At 42.2% G+C, this 27,833-nt stretch overlaps 1 protein-coding gene across 1 annotated transcript in view; it reads left to right on the forward strand.

Annotated features, from left to right (window-relative positions):
* The first annotated feature begins 398 nt into the window (after nt 1–398).
* The window catches only part of LOC126235945 (telomere attrition and p53 response 1 protein), a 33,705-nt gene continuing 6,270 nt past the window's right edge, over nt 399–27,833 (forward strand). Inside the window, exons 1-4 of the mRNA XM_049944916.1 lie at nt 399–741; nt 858–929; nt 1,140–1,308; nt 14,949–15,109. Of these exons, the coding sequence (XP_049800873.1) occupies nt 546–741; nt 858–929; nt 1,140–1,308; nt 14,949–15,109 (598 nt within the window). The 5' untranslated portion in view covers nt 399–545. The remainder of the gene's footprint in view (nt 742–857; nt 930–1,139; nt 1,309–14,948; nt 15,110–27,833) is intronic.

The following is a 27,833-nucleotide window of genomic DNA, read 5'->3' on the forward strand; positions in this document are numbered from 1 at the left end:
TTGAGTACCCCCTTGCAATAAGTTCTCTATAGTGGAATGAAGGTGGATTTGAGCTAATTCTGTTTTGTTATCTGCTACAGTCGTAACGATCAATGGTAGTAACCAATTAAAATTTTCACAATATCAACATTATAAAGCTTTTGAAGTGAAGTTGAATTGTCAAATTGCTCGAAAAAGCATTGAAATAAAAGCTACTACCTGCTTGCGAATTTGGTGGATTATATTTTAAAATATACTTTTACGTTAGAAAAATACCATAGTTAAACCTATTTCCTTCTGTAGAGATGGAAATTATAGAAGAAACTGCATTCATCCGGACACCAAAGTTAACTTTTCAACAGCGTCAGCTGCGATTTAAACTCCAGAAATTAATGGCAACTATATCTTTGGTAGTTCTCTTCTGTAGAAGTGACGAAAGAAACAGACAGAATACATGGAAGGTGATGTGATTCATCTGTGCCATCAGCTGGAAGCATTCCAAAGCAAGCCATTACAAGAAACAGGGGAGGCTGTGTCGTGTATTTGACTTTGAGTTCCGTAATACAATGAACGAAGACAGAGATCGCGAAGATGACCCGCTGTTAGATATGTTCATTACCAATTGGGAGGAGCAGTGTATACAACATGTTGAAAGTGAACCCGACTACGAAGGACAGCTTCAGAGGGAGAGGGAACAAACTCACCAGAAACTGTGGGTGACTTTTCAAAACAGCGCAACTGCAATAGCGCAACTTTATAGAGGTGATTGTGATGTCAATATTGATCACTGTTGCTAAGTTAGGAGTGGTGCATCCTTCCATTTTGTGTGGCATGTTATTGATTGTCGAGCCATCCACAATAATTTCCTGTGTTTTCAGAACGTCAGCAAGGCCTTTCGTTATGGATACCTTTCCAAACCGCCGCTGGTACGGTGACAAATTTGTACAAAGGTAATGAAAACATGGATGCCGATGAGCCGAATGTCAACATACATGGCTGACCTTGTATTCTTTTACTATGTATAGCTCATGTATGTTCGTTGTAGAAAAATAATGTGAATCAAGACTTCTGAGCGGTATGTCACATCTATCAAAGATTAAGTAAGGCAATAGCTGACGCCTTTATGTGAACCTTTCTTTTGTAAAATCGTAAATTTGCAGATTCAACGGAAGGAATAAGGCGGACTAGTGAACTTGGAATTCAGTGCGGTTATCAGAGACGAAACAAGGAATTGTTGAGCTGGGTTCGGAAAATGCGACACAAAATAAGACGGGAGGATCTACTTTCTTATCTGGCTGGAAAGCCAGCTCCACCTCGACCACATCATAGGTGAGTTTCTGATGTTTGCCAAGTGTTTTGGTGGGTGCTGTAACGTATAGTTGTTTGTAATCGAACAAAGTACTTGGCCTTGGCAGTGATTGTGCAGTTGGAGCATCTGGTATAGCCATAGTCTTAACAAAGGTAATTCATATGTTTCTAATCTGTGACTTTTTTTGTCATGCAGATGTTTACTATAATTTGTGGCTGGTCACGCTTGCTACTCAACTACAGTTTCGTTTTGCAGCATTAAATAGGTGTTAACTGATGTATTCGTGGAAATAATGGAGGCCACAGTTAATCGTGGATTCTCTGTAGTTTTGTAATTTATTTTCGTTTGAGAGACACAAAATGGACAAACTACTTCTGATAGCCACGTTTAAAAATGCCCCATACGTAACAGTTCGGAGCGTTACTTGTGGATGTAAGTGTATTAGCAAAATTCGTGTTTAAAATAAGCCCAATGTCAAGCAAATCTTATTGATTTATGTTCTACTGAGAGTTATTTTATTTGTTTATTTCGGTAAAGGATCATCTCACATTGACATATGAGCTCTTGAATTGTATCAGTCGTCACATTCATTGTTAAAACTGAAAATTCAGAAACTGTTTAGTTTTGTGAATCATGTGGTGGAAGACCGTTTTGTAATCAAATAGACTGTCCAAAGACACAAAAGTAAACTATATGCAATTTTCTTTCTGAGTTTGAAATATTTACTTAAGAAAAAATGGTTTGCTTCATTTTGTTATAAATTCAAAATGGTGCATTTCCTAACTTGAAATATATTAGTTCAATTTTAATACTTAAACACACTCTTGGCTTATGGAATTATTTTACAGGAAAATGCCATGAAAATAAATATTTAGCCTGCTTTTGAGAAGTAAACATTGACATTGTTTTTCCCCCTTAAGTAAAATCTTTTTAATACCTGTTAGATGCATTGTAAGTGCTGATCACTTTCCAGAATATTTGTAATTTAATGATTTTTTGTGCTAAAAATAAACATGTTTCATTAACCTTGAAATTACTCTGTGTGGAATTGCACCTTTGTGTATGGTTTTGCTGGCAAAAAGTCTTAGGCGGGTGGGCTGTGTGCAGAAACAAAGCAAGAGAAAATAAAAACTTATTTGGTTCACTGTGTTCTTGATTATCTAGACTCAAATGTACAGACTTGTATGAGCAAAACAATAGACAAATTTTAATTCTAAAGAAGTATAAATATGTTACTGTAAGTAGTTAAGAATGTTGTCAGATAATTACCAGAGTAGTCATTTTAATATTAAGGAAGGTGTTTGTGATAAATGGAAGCTGCTTAGTATAACAAAGCAGCAGCCATTCTCTTAAATTTATTTTGATTATTGCAGCTAATGCAGGGGCAAATACAATACAGCAGCTTAATACAGAAAAAATTTATAGACAGTTTCTTGTCTCTATTAATGTGTAAAGTTGGGTCTCTCCCATTCTAGGGTGTGTGTCACTTGTAATTCCCTTTTTAACCAGCTCATCTCTCCTTCCCAGTGAAGGAACTATCAGGTCTTAAAGCTAAGTAGTGTCTCTACTCCTGTTATTAGTGTGTATCAGCAGTAGTAGGCATTTTTCTTGCTGGAGATAAGCACAGTCCATTGATTTTTTTTATCAGGATGAGTAGTTTTCCCAACTGAATTTTCCTTGGATACAATTGAACAGGCACAGTGAACCAGTAGAGAGACAGAATGTGATCTGTGTTTAGTTGGTGGAAAAAATATCACCAAATATTGTTAAATGTGTTTCTGTCATACAAGTGGTGGGACACTTACATTTGGTCCTCATGAGAAGGACTTTGAAGATACAAAGTCTTCTTCTTTCTGTTTCTAGATAGGCGTGTAGTAGTAGTAGTAGTAGTAGTAGTAGTAGTAGTAGTAGTAGTAGTAGTAGTAAATAATTCTTTTAGTTTACAGCTGATGTAAATTGTACCCAAACTACATCAGGAGACAATTCTCCAAGAATTGTGTATTGTATTTTGACTGAAATCTAATTATAGTAGTCTACTTCAGTGTTAGCAGTTAAATTTTTGTATTAAGAATTTCTAACACAAGCCAATTGTATCCCCAATACACATGAAGAACAGTGACTCTTGAATGACATTGCTGTGAAAAATTATATATATATATATATAATCTCGTATTAAGATGTGAAACAAATACTAACAAAGAGATAGAGGGGCTGGCCACTACTTAGCTCAGTACAGCTGATAGATTCACAGAACAGAACATTTACATTCCTAGCTTTCGGAACTTTGTTCTTTCATCAGGGAGGAGTAAGGGGAAAAAAGGGAAGAAGGGAAAGTAGATTCAGTTACTCACAACCCAGGTTATGAAGCAACAGGGAAAGGTAAACAGGGGGGGGGGGGGGTAGCAGGGATGGAGGAGGCATGGTTGTCAGAGGGAAGCCAAAGATATTCTACTGTTAAGTACTGTGCCAGCTTCAAACCAAAGAGGATGCATACAGAAGTAAAGAGGTATATAGTATAAAGATAAACACAACTATGTATGATGAAAAGATGCGTCAATGGCTAAAGAGGAGAGGAAAAAGGAGAAAGAGTGAAAGTTCCCATCTCCGCAGTTCCGAGGGACTGGTGTTGGGTGGGAGAAGCCAAATCGCATGTACGTTGTAGCAGGTTCCTAGGTCCCTTGAATTGTGTTGGACTGTATGCTCTGCTACTGGGTATTGGACATATCGTAGGCGGACAGTTCATCTGTGCCCTTTCGTGCGCTCAGCCAGTTTAGTTGTCGTCATACCGATGTAAAAGGCTGTACAGTGCAGGCATGTCAGCTGATTAATGACGTGTTGTTTCACATGTGGCCCTGCCTTGAATTGTGTATGTTTTACCAGTAGCAGGACTGTAGTAGGTGGTTGGGGGGGGGGGGTTGCATGGGGCAGGTTTTGCAGTGGGGTCGGTTTCAGGGGTAGGAACCGCTGGGTAGAGATGGTGGTCTGGGAATATTGTAGGGTTTGACAAGGATGTTACGGAGGTTGGGGGGGGGGGGGGCGACGAAAGGAAACTCTGGGTGGTGTGGGGAGAATATTGTCAAGGGATGATCTCATTTTAGGGCTTGACTTGAGAAAGTCATATCCCTGGCAGAGTAATTTGTTGATGTATTCAAGGCCAGGATAATATTGGGTGACAAGGGGGATGCTTCTGTGTGGTCTGGGGGTAGGAACATTGTTGTTGGACGGGGAGGAATGTATTGCTCGGGAGATCTGTTTGTGGACAAGGTCTGCCGGATAGTTGCGGGAGAGGAAAGCACTGGTCAGGTTATTGGTGTAATTGTTGGGGATTCGTCACTGGAGCAGATGCGTTTGCCACAAATACTTAGGCTGTAGGGAAGGGAGTGTTTGATGTGGAATGGATGCCAGCTATCAAAGTGAAGTTACTGTTGTTTGTGGGTTTGATGTTGACAGAGGTGTGGATGTGAACTTCAACAAGATGAAAGTCAACATCCAGGAAGGTGGCTTGGGTTTTGGAGAAGGACCAGGTGAAATTCAGATTCGAAAAGGAGCCGAGGTTATGGAGGAAATTAAGGAGTGTTTCTTCACCATGAGTCCAGACCAGAGATGTCATCTATAAACCTATACCAGGCCAGGGGAAGCAGCTGTTGGGTCTTCAGGAAAGCCTCCTCCATGCGGCCAATGAAGAGGTTGGCATAAGATGGAGCCATCCTGGTTCCCATGGCCATTCCCACGATTTGTTTGTAGGTCTGGCCTTCAAAAGTGAAGTAATTATGGGTGAGGATGAAGTTGGTAAGTGTGATAAGGAACGAGGTTTTTGGAAGATCTTCAGGTGGGCGTTGGGAGAGGTAGTGTTAAAGGGCAGAGAGACGATGGGTATGTGGGATGTTTGTGTAAATGCATGTAGCATCTATGGTGACGAGCAAGGTTTCAGTTGGGAGGGGAGTGGGAATGAATTTGAGCCGTTCTAGGCAGTGGTTTGTGTCTTTGATGTAGGATGGGAGTCTGCAGGTGATAGGTTGGAGGTGTTGGTCTACCAGAGCTGAGATACGTTCTGTTGGGTCTTTGAAGCCTGCCACAATTGGACGGCCAGGATGGTTCTCTTTGTGGATTTTGGGTAATAGGTAGAAGGTAGGGGTAAGTGGCTCAGGTGGAGTGAGTAGGTCTATGGAAGCTGTTGTGAGGCCTTGTGAGGGACCTTGGATTTTTAGGATTTTCGGCAGCTCAGTCTGGATCGAGGGAATGGGATTCTGGGTAACAGCTTTGTAGGTTGAGGTGTCTGGAGTTGACGCAGTCCTTCTGCCACATACTCCGCCGGGAGGATGAAAATAGAGTGGTCTGTTTTCAGCTCCTTAATGGCACAGGATTCAGCTGGGGTGATGTTGGGGGTTGTCGGGATGTTCTTCAAGGAGGACTGGGAGACAACACTGGATGTGAGGAATTCCTGAAATGTCTGCAAGGGGTGGTTTGGGGGGAGGGGAGGAGGATCCCTTTGGGAAGGCGGTCGAAACTGTTCTAGACAGGGTTCAACTCTGGGTTTAGTATTTGGGAGCTGTGTTTGGGTGGTGAAGTGATATTTCCAGTTGAGGTTCCGGGTGAATGAGAGGAGATCTTTAACGAGAGCAGTGTAGTTGAATTTAGGGCTAAAGGTTAAGCCTTTTGATAGAACAGATATCTCTGGAGGAGAGAGGGATCTGGATGAGTTAGAACTGAATTGGGACTGGTGATATGTGGCATTTGACTGTGGTTGTAGTTGAGATTTGGTCTGTGTGGGGTATGTGCTGGGATTGGGAGACTGAGTAGAGTGGCTAGGCTAGGTTTGTTGGCTATGAGGTGAGTTTGTTGAAGGTGCTGTTGTGGTTGGTGTTTGTGAGGGATAGGGAGAGGGACCCCACTTCTTAGGTGTTGCACTAGCACTGTGGATAGTTTTTTCAGGTGGTGTGTGGCATGGAACTCAAGTTTACAGCTGGCTTCTAGGATGATGCTCCTGCGTGTGTTTTCCAAGCAGGGGTTTGGGAGGTGGAGGACTTTGAAGAGAGATAGGAGCTGTTGGGAGTGGTGGTTACACGAAGTGGTGTTGTCTCACTAGCAGAAATGACAAGACACTAAACATTAGTGCAATTCACCCGTATTATTCTTAAAGGAGAAAACAATTATAAATTGGACTGTGTATGGGCCAAATGAAGCTAAAATAATTTTTTCAGCAAAACACTCTTTGGATTACATATTTTGATATGACTGGTTTTGGCCGAATTACGTAGAGTACAGTGATGAAAAAAGAAATTTCTTTTTGTTTTATATGTAGACCCAAAGATTATCTAGATAAACAGAAACAGGTCGTAGCAATAAAATAAAATAAGCATTTTGTGTAGAAGGCTGTTAATACAAGATCACTTATTCAACTAGTGCAGGCCCACTCAGAGAGGCTGATCTACATCTACAAGCCGCCTTATGGTGTGTGGTGGAGGATATGATGTACAGTTACTTCAGTGATTCCCATATGAGTAATTAAGTGCGTGTAGCTGTCAGAAGTGAAGAGAGCAACAGAACTACCTGTCCGATGGCCCCAGTTGTCACTGAAATGTCAGATGGCAGATGAAGTTAGTTACTGTGATAACAAATCACCACAACCATTTGTTTCACTGCTATGTAAGTGTGACCTAGGGGTAGTGTCTTTGACTACTAAGTAAAATGTTGTGGGTACTGGTTTCAGACTCAGCCAATTCGTTAATTTTGAATAAAAACCAGCAGCAATGGCTGCAAAAGACTTTTTGGTATGAGTCACCCTTATTCTGTCAACAGGCTTGTCGAAAGGGGGTGCAGAAGCAGACATAGATTCAGTGCACACTCTTACATTTGAGGCCAGAAAGTGCCTCTTACAGGCCAAAGGAGCAGCAGTGACTGATGGAATGGAGCAGCAGAATGCAGTGGAAACGATTACATTAAAAGCACTCAGTGTGTATGCTCAGGACATGTGGTCTGTAAATGGGAAAAGTGTTAAAAATATTTAAAATCCAAGAAAAGAGTAAAATTCTAAGACTTGAAAGTGGTAGGGAGTGGCGATCAGTGAAGTGGTGAGGAGGTAAATGATTTTTGGCCATACAAATATAGGGTAATATCAGCAGCAACAGAAAACTGTATAATGGTGGTAGGATTAGTTATGAATTGAAAGGTGGGGCAGAGGGTGAGTTATTGTGAACTGCTCAGTGACAGGGTTGTTCTCATCAGAATGGACAGCAAACAAATGCCAACAACAGTAGTTCAGGTATACATGCCAACTTCACAGACAAAAGATGAAAAGAGAGCAGGAAATACGGGGCTATTGAACGGGCAATGCACTATGTAAATGATGATGATAGCCTAATAATAATGGGGGTTAGTGGGGAAGAAACAGAAGACAGTGTTACAGGAGAATATAGGCATGGTAGTAGGAATGGCAAAGGAGGGTTGTTGGTATGCTTGATGAAGACTTGGGAAGATTCCAGTTGTGTTATGTCACGGTTTGACATAGAATCCGAATCAGTTATGGGTTTGTAAGGCATATGCAGGACCAGATATAGATCTGCGCCACAATTCAGTGGTGATTAAGAGTGGACTGAAGTTTAAGAGAAGTGTTCAGAAGAATCGGTGGATAAAGAAGTGAGAAACTAAAATACTGAGAAATGGAGTGTTTGAAGTTTTCTAAGGCTGTAGATTCTGCGATAATGAATACCACAGTAGGCAGTTCAGTTGAAGAGAAATGGGCATCTGTAAAAACAGCAATCACAGCAGTTGCACAAATATTGGTAAGAGAAAGGTAACTGCAGGGAAACGTGGGTAACAGAAGAAATACTTTGATGAAAGAAGAAAGTCCAAACATATTCATTGAAATGCAGCAACAAGTCACTTAAAAATGAAATTTATAGGGAGTGGAGGATGCCAGGGTAAAATGACTGCAGGAAAAATGTGTAGAATTCAAAAATGAAATGGTCACTGGGAGAACCGATTCAGCATACAGAAAAGTCAGCAGTCTTTGGTGAAATTAAAAGTAAGGGCATCAACATCAACCCTAGCAATATTAAAGCATTTTCCATAATGGGGATTACTGGGGGTTAGGCGTACTTTGCACCCACTCTAAAAAAGATTCAAAAAGTGTTACTTATTAACTTACATTAACAACATACTTCTTAAAGTGGTATTCCTTTGTAAGTAGGGGTCCAGAACCTAAAAATATCTTTCAGCACAAATGTGTTTTCAATGACATGTACTACCAAGCCTGGTGTTACTTCATGGCCACCACAAGAAAATTGCAAAATTCAAAATTCTTTAGTTGTTCACTTTTACTCATGACCGTATTTAACGAGATATAGATGTGTGAGGAAGGTCCTGAATGAACCTGAAAAAATTGAATCTGTCTTTCATTGTAGAAAATGACATCTACTACTAAAATTAAATTTTTGGGTTAAGTTCAGCTGAAAAATATAAACATTTATGGAATCTGTAGGAGGATTCATAAAAACAATATATATTTCTTTCAACATTTTAAAATGTACAGTAACTGAGTAGATCAAAATATTTTTTACAATGTGGGCCAAAGTACCTCCCACCCTCTTGGTATTGTGAGGGTAGGAATTCCACTGTTAAGTACAGAGAGGATGGATTGAAAGAGTACATTGATGGCCTGTATGAGGGGAGGACCTTGGTGGTGGTGGTGGTGGTGGTGGTGGTGGTGGTGGTGGTGGTGAAAGAAATATCTTGACATAGTGTCTTTGGTTAGTAATTAAAATGTCTTCACTCCCATGTTCAAAACCCGTAACTGCTTAATTTTTGATTAATAATCATTATTGGCGGTCGAAGACTTTCGGCATAAGAAGTCACCATCCTTCTGCCAATGGCCTTGTCAAAGAGGGTGGAAGAGCAGATAGAGATTCGGGGGCACTCTCTTGTCCTAGGAGTGGGAAACTGCCCCTAAAGGTGGAAAAATCAGCAATGATCAAGGGCATGAGGATGCAAAAGACAGTGGAAACCACTGCATTAAAGACACGTAATGTGTATCCACAGCACATGTGGCCTGTAATTGAAAGTGTCATGATGGTCTTTCCAATGCCAAAAGATTGCGGAGTAGTCTACATTTGGATCTCCGGGAGGGGACTGCCCAGGGGTAGGTGACAAAGAGGAAAAGATTCAGTAAAGAACGAAAGGCTAATGTTCTAAGAGTTGGTGCATGGAGTCTCAGAAGATTGAATGTGGTAGGGAAACTAGAAAATCTGGAAAGAGAGAGCAATGAAGTGAAATGGAAAAAGACAAGGATTTGTGATCAGACGAGTTTAAAGAAATATCAACAGCAGCAGAAAATGGTAAAACGGCAATAGGTTTCGTTACAAATAGGAAGGTAGGGCAAAGGGAGTGTTACTGTGAACAGTTCAGTGATAGGATTGTTCTTATCAGAATCGATACTAAACTAACATTGACAGTGATAGTTCAGGTATAGATGCCGACGTCGCAAGCTGAAGACGAAGAGCTAGAGAAACTATATGAGGATACTGAAAGGGTAATACAGTACGTAAAGGGAGATGAAAAGCTAATAGTCATTGGGGACTGGAATGTAATTGTGGGGGGGAGTAGAAGAAAAGGTTACAGGAAAATATGGGCTCGGAACAATGAATGAGAGAAGAGAAAGACTTGAGTTCCATAATAAATTTCAGTTAGTATTAATGAACATTCTGTTAGTCACAAGAGAGAAGAGGAGGTGGTATACTTGGGAAAGGCCCAGTGATGCAGGAAGATTTCAGTTAGCTTACAAATTACATCATGGTCAGACAGAGATTCCAAAATCAGATACTGGATTGTGATGCTTACCCAAGAGCTGATATAGACTCAGATCACAACATGGTAGTGATGAAGAGTGGGCTGAAGTTTTAAGACATTAGTCAGGAAGAATCAATATGCAAGAAAGCGGATACCGAAGTACTAAGGACTGACAAAATATGCTTGAAGTTCTCTAAGGCTATAGATACAGCAATAAGGAATAGCTCAGTAGGCAGTACAGCTGAAGAGGAATGGACATCTCTAAAAACAGGTATCACAGAAGTTGAAAAGGAAAACATAGGTACAAAGAAGGTAACTGCGTAGAAACCTTGGGTAACGGAAGATATACTTCAGTTGGTCAATGAAAGCAGGAAGTACAAAATGTTCCAGGAAACTCAGGTATAGAGAAATAAAAGTTGGTGACGAATGAAGTAAATAGGAAGTGCAGGGAAACTAGGACAAACTGGCTGCATAAAAAATGTGGAGAAATTGAAAAAGAAATTATTGTTGGAAGGACTGACTCAACATATAGGAAAGTCAAAATAACCTTGAGTGAAATTAAAAGCAAGTGTCATAGCATTGAGAGTGCAACGGGAATTCCACTGTTAAATGTAGAGGAGAGAGCGGATAGGTGGAAAAAATACATTTAAAGCCTCAATAAGGGAAAGATTTGTCTGATGTGATAGAAGAAGAAACAAGTCAGTTTAGAAGAGGTAAGTGATCCAATATTAGACTCAGAATTTAAAGGAGCTTTGGAGGACTTAAGGTCGAATAGATAGATAACATTCCATCAGAATTTCAAGTCGTTAGGGGAAGTGGCAGCAAAATGAAGATTCAATGTAGGAGTCTGGTGACATACCATCAGACTTTCGGAAAAATATCATCTACACAATTCCGTAGACTGCAAGCACTAAAAAGTGTAAAAATTATTGCACAATCAGTTTAACAGCTAGTGCATCCAAGTTGCTGACAAGAATAATATACAGAAGAATGGAAAAGAAAATTGAGGACATGCTGGCTTTATAATAGGTAAAGGCACCAGAGAGGCAGTGCTGAGATTGCAGTTGATAATGGAAGCAAGACGAAAGGAAAAATAAAGACACGTTCTTAGGAATTGTTGACCTGGAAAAAGCATTCGACAGTGTAAAATGGTGCAAGCTGTTCAAAATTCTGAGAAAAATGGAACTAAGCTAAAAAGGGTATAAGACAGGGATGTAGTCTTTTGCCCCTGCTGTTCAATCTGTACATTGAAGAAGCACTGATGAAGTAAAAGAAATGTAAAAGAGTGGATTTAAAATTCAAGGTGAAAGGATATCAGTGGTACTTTTCGCCTGATGACCTTGCTATCCTGAGCGATGTTGAAGAATTATTATGTAATCTGCTGAATGGAATGAACAATCTAATAAATACAGAATATGGATTGAGATTAAATCGAAGAAAGATGAAAGTAATCAGAAGTAGCAGAAATGAGAATAGCGAGAAACTTAGCAGGATTGATGATCAGGCAGTAAATGAAGTTAAGGAATTCTGCTACCTAAGCAGACTAGCGCCGGCAAAAAGGGTATTTCTGGCCAAGAGAAGTCTATTAGTTTTAAACATAGGCCTTAATTTGAAGAAGAAATTTCTGAGAGTGTACGTTTGCAGCACAGCATTGTGTGGCAGTGAAACCTGGAGTGTGGGAAAACTGGAACAGAAGAGAATTGTAGAATTTGAGATGTGGTGCTACAGATGAATGTTGAAAATTAGGTGAACGGATAAGGTAAGGAATGAGGTGGTTCTGCACAGAATTGGAGAGAGAAAAAAAAAAAAAGAGTATGTGGGAAAGACTGACCAGAAGGGGGACAGGGTGATAGGTCTATTAAGACATCAGGCTATGATTTCCATGGTAGTAGAGGGAGCTGCAGAGCGCTAAAGCTCTAGAGGAAGGCAGAGATTGGGATACATCCAGCAAGTAATTGAGGATGTAGGTTGCAAGTGCTACTTGGGAGATGACGAGGTTGGCACTGGAGAGGTTTGTGGCATGGTGCATCAAACCAGTCGGAAGACTGTGCCCCCCCCCCCAGGAAGAAGGAATAAAATGCCTTCCTTCTGAATTTTTAAAATTGAGCTACCAAAGGATTTTTCTGATTATAGTGTGGAATCTGATGCTGGTAATTTACTAGAGGAATCAAACTGCAAGATGACTGATGACTCTAAGAAAAAAGATCAGTGTCTCTTGTGGTGATTGTGGTGCATATGTGAAATACTTAGTATGCATTTAAGTGCTAAACCAGATCAAGAAATTCCTGTGGCAGAATAAAAGAAATGCATTCGTGAAACACACGAGGCATTGATTTTTGAGAATATATAGCCATCCTGAGAAAGTTGTATACTGAATTTTGGCATATAATTTTGGTGATAGCGTGTCAGTTATTTAAATCACATACTGCAAATGTAAATCATTGAACAAATGTATGATACTGAGTTAAAAGACAGATATTGGACCACCCAGGTTCTAAATATCTATGAACAATTCCTGAAACTTCATATGCATGTAACATGGATGCCCAGTTCATTAGGGTCATTGTGAACAGTTCTTTTCCCATCAAGAAAAAGTTGTTGTTGTTGTGGTCTTCAGTCCTGAGACTGGTTTGATGCAGCTCTCCACGCTACTCTATCCTGTGCAAGCTTCTTCATCTCCCAGTACCTACTGCAACCTACATCCTTCTGAATCTGCTTAGTGTCACTGCAACGGTTTCTTTTAACTGTCGATTTTCTCAACAAAGGCTGAGAAGTGCATCTTAGTGCTTTGCCACATTACACCTCTGGCCATGAGCTTTTATTATGCGTAGTATGAATCAAATCTGAATTTCACAATTGGCGGCCTCCCCTTGTTAGTTACATTGATTTAATTTTGTTTATCTAGTTGAAATTGGGTTATTTACACTTCACTCTATCAGTAAAAAGAAAATCTTTATTGAGACATAAAATTATTAATGAGAAATGAGAGTATGTTTCAAAAGATTGATGATTTTAAGTTAAACTAAATTGTTTGGAATGCCTTCAGGAGGATGTGACAATGCACATTGAAACAGTAAGAGTATAAAACAGAACATAAATTTGCTGTGGATAACCACACGTCATCAGCTTGCGCAGCAAGGCAGTTACCAGAAAGCACGCGCAAACCAATGCGCGAGTGCAATAACTTGTGAAGGTATCATTTGCCAAAGCAACATACATTAATGATTAAATAATGCCAACTTGATATCTTTGTAGTATTGTTTATTTTTATTTTTAAATGGAAATAAAATCCACCATGTAGCTATTTGTGTGCGTGCGTGCGTGCGTGCGTGTGTGCGCGCACGCACATGTTTTTACCCATCTTCTTCATCCACCACATATGTGTTAAGGTCTATTTGTTTTGCACCTGAATGCGTGATGGATATAGCCTCATTGCCTGTATTGGCTGTGCTTCTTTTCTCCTCTCCATATCGCTTCACCCAGAAATTGTTTTCCAGTCTTTTGTTGACTCTTACGTAAATGAAGAACTTAGATATAAAGAATTGCTTTTTCTAGCATTTTTTTGTTGCTGTAAATTTTCTTTTGACTAAGATCACTGAAGTTCCAATGTTTCCACTTTTAAATTTTGTTTTGTGTTATTATTATTACAGAGTACATCTTTTTATTTGCTGAAGTATTGTGTTCTCAAAGATAGTGACAAAAAGTATGCTTATTGTTTTAATTATGACACTGCTTTTTAATGACTGTTAAGCACTTCAGTCCAAATTAGAAAACTAATTTTGTAATGGTAGATTCTATGATTTACTGGCTGAAAACTGGTGTTCAAATAAGATGTTAATTGGTGCAACATACTTGAACACCTGCACTTGAGTATGGCTGCTTGTTTATATAGAAGAAAGATAAGGTATGCCAATTGCAGGAATAGGTTTACTTAAATGACTTCTATTTTTGATGACTCATTGACTTAAGTGCATAGATGAATTTTGTCTATGAACCCTACAGTCATAAACATACCACTCGAGAGCTTGAAAGTTGACCTTAATAATTTGCTATTTAATGAAATGATTGTTCATTTAATGTCTCATTGATACTTGTCCTAGGAATTAAACTTTTACAGATTGAAGACAAGCTCAGAACATTACAAAACGTATTTTGAATTGTATGTCTTACTTTATTTTATTACTTGGTAATATAGTGGAGTGGAACAATGAGCTCTTCTGCATAACAGATCTAGTATATCAGCATCAAAAAGCTGCAGGCATATCTGCAAACAGCCCTTGCAGAAGTCAGTCGCATAACTGTCAGCACTGTATAATTAAAATGAGCTAAGCCTAATACAGAAGTCCTCAAGGCAAAGCCTAACTCGGAGCAAGTGGAAATGTTTATCACTTACGTCTTCATCAAACATTGTACTGTGTACATGTTGTTTTTGTTTTGCTGGCTTGTCTTTTCAGTACTGTGCCAATCATATTCATGTATAAAGCTTTCTCCTTTATTGTATCTTAACACAAAAATCCATTTCCCTCCTATTTTTTTACCCCTCCTCCTTTTTCTTAACAACATCAGCACATGTTCATATGGATGTAGACTCAAAAAATACAGCCTTCTCATTTCCTGTCTTTACTAATGACCACAACTGCCCTTAAATCAGGCACACAGGGTAAAAGTGTGCTCAGAGTGCCTGTTACGGGGCAACATAAGTGTTTATCTACTCTGTCCTGCTGTACAAACATGTTACCTAGCCTTAGCTGAAATGAATTAAACAATGTGCATTTAAACTGAATGAATGTTGATCTGCTAAGCATTAAAGAGATTATTACTTTTTATTCTCAAAATTGGTTTTGATGAATTTCTTTTTAACCTATTTTATATGCAGGTCTTCCCCACGTCCCAGAACTCTGATCGAGCGGCATGGTTCTCCAGCTGGTTTCCAGATGGATGCACAACACCACGAATTCCATATCAGCAGCAATCATTGTAACAGTGTCTATTCTGATGACAATATGCGTACATTTAGGGAAGCAATAACTTTCGCTAGTGAGTATATGATCTTTATACTCTCTTCATCATCTTAAAATTTTGTTCCTGATTTTCTTAGAAAAATACATAAGTTTTCATCCGTGACCATCTGGTGATGATATTGGAGGATTAGTTTTTGCCATAAAATAGAAGAAAGCATTTATTTACCATTTGGCACCAGATTGATAAGTACATACAAAAGTTTGAGGTACCACCAATGATTGGCAGTCACAACTTTGAAAGTCTCTTCAGAGAGATAGTTCTCTACCTGGAGGGGGCTGGAGAAAAATGCATGGGTTGTCAAGAGGGCACATTGGTTAAGAAACTGACAACACTGTTGGGATGGTCAGGCATCAGATCTCTCCATTTCCATTTTTGTTTAGACATTGCACAGTTTTTGAAAGTCACGTTAGGTAAATGCAAGGATAATTACTGGAAAGAGTGTGTGGCCATTTCTTTTCCATTGTTGTCCAACTGAACTTGAGCTTAAGGAGAGTTGGAACGTCCTATCCTGACACTGTTAAGTTTAGTGACTTGGCTTTCCTGTATTTCAGGAATCTCTGTAGCCAATGACATGAAACTTTTACAGGACATTAAACTGTGTTTTCTGAGTCTACTGAGCTACAATAATTGCATTTCAGCCACTGCTTTCGGAAATAAAATTTGTTAAATACACGGTTAAAATACGGTGTACTTTTTGTACATTATCCTAAGTAATGTTAATTATACATAACATTATGTACTTCTTTTAGTTCAGCAGACTCAGGATATCTATGTTATTACTCCCTGAAAATTTGAATACTCTACTCTAAGTGGTTTCAGAGATTTAGAGGAAAATGCAACAGAAAATGCAAATGTTCAGTAACAGCTTCTAAAGTTTCAAAGACTGTAACTCACTTAATATATGCTTAATTTTTTATTTTTAGTCACTCAGTAGCACCCTGCACCATACTGTATATTGTCCTCTTGATTTTTTCCCCCCAAGTTTCTTCTTCTTCTTCTTCTTCTTCTTCTTCTTCTTTCTGGACACCTTAGTGGCCAACTGTGCTGCATACTCCTCTTTATCAATGCGAACCTTGTCCATCTGTTTTAGGTCTGTGATGCAGTTTGCTCCAGGATTAATTCCCATATGCTGTAGCTCTTTCACCCAATGTTGTCGTCATTAAAAGCAATAACAGCATTACTTGCTCCCCCCCCCCCCCCCCACTTTTAGTGTCTTTATTCTAACAAACATTGTATGGTAAGAGAGCCCTTATAAGATTATTGAACGATTCATTGGGATTTTGAGTCTGACCATGCAGACACTTCTTCAGTAATTCAGGATTTGATCAGGTCTATGTAAATAAGTTTTATGATATCCATGACTGCTGCTGGGACGGAAAGTTTATGGCTGTATGAACTGTTTGAGTACTGGGCATTACAGTAATTGCACCATGAATCGGGTCTGGGAGGGCAAAGGTGGTGTACTGGTTTTTCATCAGTCGACAGTCTGTGGAAGAAGGTAGCCCATACTGCCTGCTTAATTTTCAACAAGTCCTCCGTATTAAGTCTAATGGCCATCCCATAACACTGCTGTATTAATCAATCATTTTGTCTGTCAGCCTGCCTATTATGGTGTTATGGGAGATTCCATGGTGACTCATGTTACATTTTGAAATCAGTGTTTTATTATGTTATCAATCTATAAACCCATATTTTCTTTTGTAAATCATTATTATAAATTGTGTTATTCAGGCAAAGATCTTGAAGTGTTATTTAAGCAGGGAAGAGCATTAAAATTAAAGAACAAGAATGTAATTTTTGTTTTAACTCAAGTTACAAATTTGGGACATCCTATTCCTTATGTGCATTTTAGGTCAAAATGTGTCCTCAAACTATTAGGAGTATGGATCTGGTTTTTATCACAGTAAATGCATATTAGGTTGGCATTCAAATGACAGTCACAATTTCTAAAAATATTTATATCATGTGAAATATTGTAATATACTGAAAAAGGCACGACTCAATGTTACGCGACTCATGTTACTTACTACTTCTTGTTGGAAAAGCTTATTTCCTACAAGCAGAGAAATGAATATGACATGTACCAAATAAGATAAACTTAACATTAACATTTCACTTTTCAAACACTATGAAAAATTAAAAGAGCATCACATCTGGGAAAATGAACTTTAAATTCAATTAAGTCAGAGAACTGAAAATATCCTCTTGCATTGACAACATCAAGTGGATTAATTTCCTTTATAATTTCATCGCATTTTATGGGCCATTTCCAATAGTGCACAGCACACTCCATTGCACTGATTAAGAAAGAATTTCCGAAAACTGCACATACTTCTCCAGCATTGAATTTACTGTCATGTTCTGCTTTGTACCAGTCTCCAATTTTCACACTTTCTATAGTTTCTTCAGTATGATGATCTGCAGCAGCAAAATTCTTTGGAGACAGCAGATATGTTTGTAGTACTCCTTTCTGGTAGTGAAAGCAGTTAATGCTTTTTATGTTTGGTACTGATGGTGCTGAAGAAAATATTTGAGCCAGATTAAGTTTTATGTTGATTCCTTGAATTTCATCAATACACACATGAAAAACCTGCATAGTTGTGATACTTGCAGCTACCTGCGTGAAAGTTGATGCATTACCTATTATGAATCTTCACTTTTTTACTGTATTCCCCACTAGCCATTTTGCAACTGCACCAATTCCATCTACGGCTTCTTTACCATGAGATGTAGCAAATAAGTTCCAATAGATTTCCACATTATGAAATTATTGAAATTTAAGTACAGCAGCAGTAATATATTTGTTTTTAAATTGTGAGCCAGGTCCATCTGAGTAGATTGAAACTACCTTTACATTTTCAGGTATAGTTGACAGTACCTTGCTAATGTAAGCAATTGCAGCTCGCAAGTCATAGTTTTATCCAGAGCACTATGTGACTTACACAGTGATGAACTTGCTTTACTAGATTGCTGACCTTGGATTTTATGTTGCCTATGTTTTCTAACTCTTTCCCTATTTTTAGCTCTTCTTTCTTCTAATAACGGTCCTTGCTTATGTTGACTCAACTGTAGAAACTTTCGTTTCTGCTTCTGCTGGCTTTTTCAAGCTTCTTCCAGATGCTTCTTCTTAAATTATTCATATTTTCCTTCACTCTTTAACTTTTTCCTCCTCCTACACTGTCTTTCTGATGCTACTAGGGCATCCTCTTCTTCCAATCTTAAAATCGTACAACTGTGACTCAGATTATGTGACTCATGTTACACATTTAATTTTGTTTTTACAATACTGGTTGAAATTTGGAAATTTTTAGTAGTGATATTAGTTACACAGTCACACTAAGTAAATTACTGAACAAGATAACTTCATCTCTAATATCTCTCTTGGTATAAAAACTTAATTACATGAAAGTGACTGGGTGTTGTTGTTGTTGTTATCATTGTCATCATTTTTGACAGTGGCTAGATTGGATTGTGAAAAAATTGGACTGTGTAAAACTTGGGACTTTGTATGGGCAATGGTGATCACACTGTTGAGCGTTCCAAAAGCAAACATCACAACCTTGCCTGGTGGTATACTGCCAGGAGATTTGAAAGTGCAACGTCTTGCTTAATGTTGTGTGGTGCACCTGGTGTAGTTGATGAAGATGCCTGCAATACCTCATTTACATCACTGTCAACCAAATAGCATGTTGGCAACTGACAACCTGACCAGGGACTTCCTCACCAGCTTCATTGCTATTCTTCTGCAGAATAATAGGTTCTGTGTTGACTTCAAAGAGCAGCACAGCTGGAGGTTATGGAAGAATGATCTCCGTCAAGGAAATGTTCTGGCCCGAGTCCTGTTCAGTATATATAGAAATGACTTAGCACCCAATATCAGGAGTTTCTTGTATGTTTTTGATGTCACTCGTTCCATGTTTTTGAATCTGTGTGAAACCCTCTTTGCGAATGCCTTTGAAGGAATGTCAAGATGCTACAGTCAAAACTGTCTTGAACCAATCCATATAAAAGTATTAATTAATTAAAAGTAAATTAAAGGTGGTCATGTTAGGAGCTGAACTGGAAGAATGTGATACTCCAAAATACCAAGGACTGACACTCCACATCTCTCTTACCTACATCTACATACATAAAGCAGCAAGCAACTGTACAGTGCGTGACGGAGGGTATTCTGTACCACTACTAATCATATCCTTTCCTATTCTATTCACAAATAGAGTGAGGGGAAAAATGAGCTGTTATTTCTTGATCTTATCTTCTTGACCCTTGTGCAAAATGTATTTTTGTGACAGTGGGATCATTCTGCAGTCAGTTTTCAAATGCTGGTTCTCTAAATTTTTCTCAGTAAAGTTCCTTGAAAAGAAGGTTGCCTTCCCTCCAGGGATTCCCATTTGAGTTGCCGAAGCATCTCTACTTATTGTTCGAACCTCCTGTTAACAAATCTAGCAGCCTGCCTCTGAACTCATTTGGTGTCGTCCTTTAATATGAGCTGGTGCAAATGCCAGATACTGAGCTGTACTCAAGAATAGGTCACACTAGCATCCCATATGTGGTCTCCTTTTACAGATGAACCACATTTTCCCAAAATTAACCCAATACACTGGAATTGACCACTCACCTTCCCTACCACAGTCCTCACATGCTCGTTCCATTTCACATTGCTGTGCAACATTAAGCTCAGATATTTAAACAATGTGAATGTCAAGCAGGACATTAATAATGCTGTATCAGAACACAAAGGGTTTGTTTCTCCTACTTATTTACATTTTTCTACATTTAGAGCTAGCTGCCATTCATCACACCAACTAGAAATTTTGTCTAAGTCATATTTTATATTACAGTCATTAAACACGACACCTTCCCATACACCACAGGATCATCAGCAAACAACCACTGATTCCTCACCACCATGTGTGCCACCTCATTTATGGAAGTCGAAAGTAATAGCAATCCTATGATACTTCCCTGTAAAAGCAGTACATAAACACCAAAGTGGAAAGTTACCATCAGGAACAGTGTTATCATAAAGTGGACTGTTACATAATGGGGTAGTAAAGTTTAAACATTTTGAATTTCTGCAGTCGTACTGAGTTGTTCCACTGCAGAGTTCCTTTCCTGTGGGTTGTAACGAAACTCGCACCAAATACATGGACTCCTCAGTGGTGTGTGCAGTTTTAATAATGGGCTGTTTAAAACCTACACCAAGTGTTTGGCTTCACTACCTGGCAGGAATAGCTCCACCTTACATTTGAAAAGCAATAGCTACGAACAAGGAAAGGAAGAAGATGGAACATGGAGTAACTCGTCCATTAAATGAACTTGAAGTGCACATGCAAAGACTGAAATCCAGGAAGAGCTTCCTTAGAACATAAGGTCTACTCTGAACCACAGATGAAATAGCCAGGTTACAATTGTAGAAAGCTAAGATCCCCTTAGCCCTGGTAGGAAAAGTGCATCTACAACTCTGCTACCTGGTTACAGCCAGCCCTTGAATATATAGAACAGGCAGGTCCAGGTTAATATGGCAAGGTGAGGGTGTGTCAAAAAATTAGTGTGCAGTATGATTGAGGAGACAGTACAACGTATACTTCAGTATTAACTGTGTCTGAGCTTCTACGTGGAAGATAACTTTTAACAGGCCTCAAAGAATTCACTAGAAGTGGCAAGGTTTTGATCAAATTTTATTTATGATCATATACTCATTAACTGTGGAAATGTGTGTATTCCTGCTACAAGAATAACAAAAAATGAGGTTAATAACCTTGTTATAATGTGCCATGTAACAACAATAAACAATGGTTACAAAAAATTATGATCACTAACTATATACGAGGTGTGTTCTTTAAGTAAGGCCCGTTTTGTTGTAGACACCAGTAGTTCACACCCCCCTGCGGGTCCGGGGATTAGAATAGGCCCGAGGTATTCCTGCCTGTCGTAAGAGGCGACTAAAAGGAGTCCCTCCCCCTCAAGCGGGTAGTTAGCGCCTGCGTCCGGAGACGGACGGTTCCACGACCTCTATTTGCGGTCATTTTGCTTTTTCACTTCTCGTTTCTTCCTTCCTCTGGTTGGTTCCTTTCTTTGCTCTTCTCCACCTCACTGTCTTCCTTACACTTTCCCCTGCAAAATCTCCTTGCCTTCTCCTTGCCTTCTCCTTGCCTTCTCCTTGCCTTCTCCTTGCCTTCTCATTGCCTTCTCATTGCCTTCTCATTGCCTTCTTCTCCTTGTCTTCTCTGGTCTCCGCCTCGGCGTTTGAGACAGTCTGTCCTCTCTCTCTCTCCCCCTCTCTCTCCTTTTTCCTCTTCTTCCTTCCTCCCTGTGCGCGCCTGAAGGCTGACCCACGCGTAGCCGGTGACGGGGTAACGCGTAATTCCCCGCCCTGGGTAGACATGTAAGGCACGCGCGTACCCCCTGGTAAAGGCCAGGCCCGGGGAGGGGTGATTGCCTGAGCTGATACCTTCTGACCATGCCGATTGGTCCCTCCGTCTGTTTCTCGGGAGGTGTGACCTGAGGTGTAAACATTCACCTAAGGCGGGAGTGCCCTCTGAGAGGGTCCCCACAAGGAAGGAGCGCGCCATCGGAGACGCTGGCAATCATGGGGGATTCCTCCGCAATGGATTCCACTCCACACTCCATCTCTCTCGACTTCTGCCCAAAAACGGAAACGTGACCAGCTACCAGTGACAAAAGTACTACCGCCTGCCCCACAGTTCCTCGTCGTTTCTCGATCTGAGGACGGAAAGGAGTTTTCCTCTGTCAACCCTTTCGTTATCCAGAAGAGCGTAGATGCCATAGCCGGATCTGTTAAATCTTGTACCAGGTTGCGTAACGGTACCTTATTACTCGAAACTGAGAGCGCCTTTCAGGCACAAAAACTGCTTCGGGCCACACTCCTGTACACGTTCCCTGTCCGGGTGGAGGCTCACCGAACTTTGAATTCGTCTCGTGGTGTGGTCTGTACTAGATCCCTCGACGGCTTGACTGACGAGGAGATTCAATCTTTCCTCGCTGAGCAGGACATGACGGCTGTCCATAGGGTCATGAAAAAGGTCAACAATGACCTTGTACCGACCCGGACACTTTTCTTGACCTTTGATAGTGTTAAGCTGCCATTGCGCATCAAGGCGGGCTACGAGGTTATTTCTGTTCGCCCCTATGTCCCGACACCTACGCGCTGCTACCAGTGTCAGCGTTTCAATCACACTCGACAGTCTTGTCCCAATGCGGCTAAATGTGTCACTTGTGGCAGGGATGCCCATGAGGGTGACTGTCCACCTCCGTCTCCTCGTTGTGTGAACTGTCAGGGTGACCATGCCGCATCCTCCCGCGACTGTCCTGTCTATAAGGAAGAACGCTGTATCCAAGAAATTCGGGTCAAAGAGAAAGTGTCTACCTCGGCTGCTCGCAAGCTATTGGCTAGTAGGAAGCCCACGCTGCTCCCAGCGGGGAAATACAGTACTGTCTTCGCCTCTCCTCGGACTACCAGGGAGGTGACAAGCAAGACATGCGATCTGACCTTCAGCACCACGGTCGTCCGTTCGGCCAGTGCTAAGATCGCGCGGTCGATGTCTCCTCTTCCTCCCATCACCCCACAGGCACCAGCCCCTTCATCAGCTTCTGCTAAGACGAAGACCCAGAAGTCAGATGCACGGGCCTTCAAGAAGGAACCGTCCCGTGCAGACTTCCTACGTACCTCGACCTCCCAGCCTTCGACCGGTACTTCCACCAAACGACCTTCCAAGAAGGCAAATAGGAAGCACAGTTCTCCTTCTCCGCCACGGCGCATTTCTTCTCCTGCGCCACCCAGCGGTTGCCGCCCCAGGCCGTCATCCGTTTCTCCTGGCCGCACCGCTGGTAGCCGAACATCTGGCTGTTCACCGGCGGAGGCAGCTCCCCCTCCCGGCCATCTTTCCAAGATGGCCGATGAACATATAGACCCAATGGACGATGACTGTCCGCCTACTGATAGCGGCGGCAGTGCTCGCTCGAAGCCAGGCCCTCAGCGGCCTTCGAGGTGACCCCTTCTTTCATCTTCCTTTTTCTTTTCTTACGATGGCACTTATTCACTGGAATATTCGCAGCATTCGCTCCAACCGAGAGGACTTGAAGTTGCTGCTCTGCTTGCACCGTCTGCTCGTCGTCGCCCTCCAGGAAACGAAGCTGCGCCCTTGCGATCAAATTGCCTTGGCACACTACACCTCTGTGCGTTTTGACCTACCCCCTGTGGTAGGTATCCCAGCTCATGGAGGGGTTATGTTGCTGGTCCGGGATGATATTTACTACGATCCCATCACGTTGCACACCGGCCTGCAGGCAGTTGCCATCCGCATTACTCTCCCCACTTTTACATTTTCCATTTGTACCGTTTACACTCCATCGCCGTCTGCCGTTACCAGGGCAGACATGATGCAACTTATTGCTCAGCTACCTGCACCATTTTTGTTAACTGGAGACTTCAATGCCCACCATCCCCTTTGGGGCTCTCCAGCATCCTGCCCGAGGGGCTCCCTGTTAGCAGACCTTTTCAACCAGCTCAATCTTGTCTGCCTCAATACTGGCACCCCTACTTTTCTTTCGGACACATCTCACACCTATTCCCATTTAGACCTCTCTATATGTACTCCCCAACTTGCACGCCGGTTCGAGTGGTATGCACTTTCTGATACATATTTGAGCGACCACTTCCCGTGTGTTATCCATCTCCTGCAGCATACCCCCTCTCCGTGCTCATCTAGTTGGAACATCTCCAAAGCAGACTGGGGGCTCTTCTCTTCCAGGGCGACCTTTCAGGATCAAACATTCACAAGCTGCGATAGTCAGGTCGCACACCTCACGGAAGTCATTCTCACTGCTGCTGAATATTCCATCCCTCACCCTACTTCTTCTCCACGTCGCGTACCGGTCCCCTGGTGGACCGCGGCATGTAGAGACGCTTTACGTGCTCATCGACGTGCTTTACGCACCTTTAAATGCCAGCCTACAGTGGCGAATTGTATCAATTATAAGCGATTACGTGCACAGTGTCGTCGTATTTTTAATGAAAGCAAGAAAGCCAGCTGGGCTGCTTTCACAAGCACCTTCAACAGTTTTACTCCTTCTTCTGTTGTCTGGGGTAGCCTGCGCCGGCTATCTGGCACTAAGGCCCACTCACCAGTTTCTGGCTTGACGGTCGCGAATGACGTCCTTGTGGCCCCTGAGGCTGTCTCCAATGCCTTCGGCCGCTTTTTCGCAGAGGTTTCGAGCTCCGCTCATTACCACCCTGCCTTCCTCCCCCGCAAACAGGCAGAGGAGGCTAGGCCACCTAACTTCCGCTCCTCGAATCGTGAAAGTTATAATGCCCCATTCACCATGCGGGAACTCGAAAACGCACTTGGCCGATCACGGTCCTCCGCTCCAGGGCCTGATTCTATTCATATTCAGATGCTGAAGAACCTTTCTCCTGCGGGTAAAGATTTTCTTCTTCGTACTTACAATCGCATCTGGATTGAGGGACATGTTCCCGCATGCTGGCGCGAGTCTATTGTTGTCCCGATTCCTAAGCCGGGGAAGGACAAGCACTTGCCTTCCAGTTATCAACCCATCTCGCTTACCAGCTGTGTCTGTAAAGTGATGGAGCGAATGGTTAACTCTCGATTGGTTTGGCTGCTCGAGTCTCGACGCCTACTTACCAATGTACAATGTGGATTTCGTAGGCGCCGCTCTGCTGTTGACCATCTGGTTACCTTGTCGACCTTCATTATGAATAACTTCTTGCGGAAGCGCCCGTCCGCGGCTGTGTTCTTTGATTTGGAGAAGGCTTACGACACCTGTTGGAGGGCGGGCATTCTCCGCACCATGCATACATGGGGCCTTCGCGGTCGCCTCCCTCTTTTTATTTGTTCCTTTTTAATGGATCGACAGTTCAGGGTACGTGTGGGTTCTGTCCTGTCAGACACCTTTCGCCAGGAGAATGGGGTGCCACAGGGCTCAGTTTTGAGCGTCGCTCTCTTCGCCATAGCGATCAATCCAATAATGGATTGCCTCCCAGCTGATGTATCAGGCTCCCTTTTCGTGGACGATTTTACCATCTATTGCAGCGCGCAGCGTACGTGTCTCCTGGAGCGCTGTCTTCAGCGTTCTCTTGACCGTCTTTACTCCTGGAGTGTCGCCAATGGCTTCCGTTTTTCTGCCGAGAAGACGGTCTGTATTAACTTCTGGCGCTACAAAGAGTTTCTCCCACCGTCCTTAAGACTCGGTCCCGTTGCTCTCCCATTCGTGGAGACAACAAAATTTTTAGGTCTTACATTTGACAGGAAACTTAGTTGGTCTCCACATGTGTCATATTTGGCTGCCCGTTGTACCCGTTCTCTAAATGTCCTCCGTGTTCTCAGTGGTATGTCGTGGGGAGCGGATCGAACCGTCCTACTTCGCCTATATCGGTCGATCGTCCGCTCCACGCTGGATTATGGGAGCTTCGTATACTCCTCTGCACGGCCATCCATCTTACGCCGCCTCAACTCCATACAACATCGGGGGTTTACGACTTGTGATCGGAGCGTTTTATACTAGTCCCGTCGAGAGTCTTCATGCTGACGCTGGTGAGTTGCCACTCACCTACCGGCGCGATATACTGCTTTGTCGGTATGCCTGTCGGCTACTGGCAATGCCCGACCACCCGTCTTATCGTTCCTTTTTTGATGACTCTCTCGACAGTCAATACGGGTTGTATGTCTCTGCCCTGCTACCCCCTGGAGTTCGCTTTCGTCGCCTCCTTCAACACCTTAATTTTTCACTCCCTGCAACCTTTCGAGTGGGCGAGAGCCACACGCCACCTTGGCTCCAGGCTCAGGTTCGCGTCCACCTTGACCTCTGCTTGCTCCCGAAGGACGTTACCCCCGGTTCGGTCTACAACTCCCGTTTTGTCTAACTTCGTTCGAAGTTCATTAATATGACCTTCATTTATATAGATGGCTCTAAGACCAATGACGGGGTCGGGTGTTCTTTTATTGTCGGGGCACAAAGTTTCAAATACCGGCTCCATGGCCATTGTTCGGTCTTCACAGCTGAGCTCTTTGCCCTCTACCAGGCTGTTCTTTACATCTGCCGCCACCGACATTCTGGATATATCATCTGCTTCGATTCCCTGAGCGCTATCCAGAGCCTCAGTGATCCGTACCCGGTTCACCCTTTCGTGCACCGGATCCAACGCTCTCTTCAGCAGCTGGTGGACGTCGGTTCTCCGGTTAGCTTTATGTGGGTTCCTGGCCATGTCGGTATCCCCGGGAACGAAGCTGCAGATGCCGCGGCCAAGGCTGCGGTCCTCCAGCCTCGGACAGCTTCTTGTTGTGTCCCTTCGTCAGATTGTAGCAGGGTAATTTGTCGGCACATTTTATCGTTGTGGCATGCCGATTGGGCTGCACTTACAGACAACAAGCTTCGGGCCTTAAAACCTCTTCCCGTGGCTTGGACGTCCTCCTCACGCCCTTCTCGGCGGGAGGAGGCAGTTTTGGCCCGGTTACGAATTGGACACTGCCGGTTCAGCCATCGCCATCTGCTGACGGCTGCGCCGGCGCCGTTCTGCCCATGTGGGCAATTGCTGACGGTCCGCCACATTTTAACGTCCTGTCCGGATTTTAACACCCTGCATCTTGATCTTGGCCTGCCCTGTACTGTAGAAGCCATTTTAGCGGATGACCCACGAGCAGCTGCTCGCGTTCTTCATTTTATCAATTTGACAACCCTCTCAAAAGACATTTGATTATGCTGTTTTCTTTTTTAATCCTATGCCTGTCAGTCTGTCTTTTATCGTGTTTTCCGTTTCGTTGCTGTTTTAAACTTGTGACTCGCGGTGCATTCCTAATGTAGTCTGGGCGCTAATGACCGTTGAAGTTGTGCGCAACAGTAGTTCACGCGCATATCGCAATAACCGCGTGCGTCGTGTATCGCCATGCCTCTGGAACAACTGTGCTAAATTTCAGCTCTGTAGCTAACCTATACGGTTCTGTTCTGTGCTTTCAAAATGTTTAAGACTATAAATTTGCCTGCTGCGTGTGAGGTTCGCTCAGTGATAAGGTTTCTATCAGCAAGGAACCTGTCTGCTGCAGAAATTCATTGACTTATTTTCGAAGTGTACGGTGATACTGTTATGAGTGAAAGCGAAGTGCACAAGAGAATTCAAAGATAGCAGTGACAACATCCATGAGGAGGACCGCTCCGGTCGCACTTCTTTGATTAGACGATTTGGTGGCTTCAGTTGAAGTGAGGACTCATGAGAACAGGTGCTTCACGATAACAGGTCTCTCAAACGAATTTCTTGACGTGTCAAAATCAGTGCTTTGCAACATTGTTTCTGATTACCTAAAGTTTAGGAAACTGTTCTCCTGTTGGGTCCCGAAACTCCTAACAGAGGACCACAAAAACCAAAGATTTGAGTGTGTGATGAAGTTCTCACGAAGGTGACAGCTTCTTGAGTCAGGTCATAACTGGATACGAAACATGGGTTTCGCCTATCATTCCCAAATTGAAGCGCAAGAGCATGGAGCGGACACACACACACACACACACACACACACACACACACACACACACACACACACACACACACACACACACAGGCCCGTAAAGGTTAAGGCGAGACAGACTCCATCCCAGCGCAAAATCATGGCGTTGGTGTTTTGGGATAGACAGAGTGTTTAGTTGGCCGACTTCATGCAACGAGGGACCACTATCAATGCAGAAGCATACTGCCAAACCCAGAGAAAGC

Source organism: Schistocerca nitens, chromosome 2 (assembly GCF_023898315.1).
Source record: "Schistocerca nitens isolate TAMUIC-IGC-003100 chromosome 2, iqSchNite1.1, whole genome shotgun sequence".
Taxonomy (NCBI): Eukaryota; Metazoa; Arthropoda; class Insecta; order Orthoptera; family Acrididae; genus Schistocerca; species Schistocerca nitens.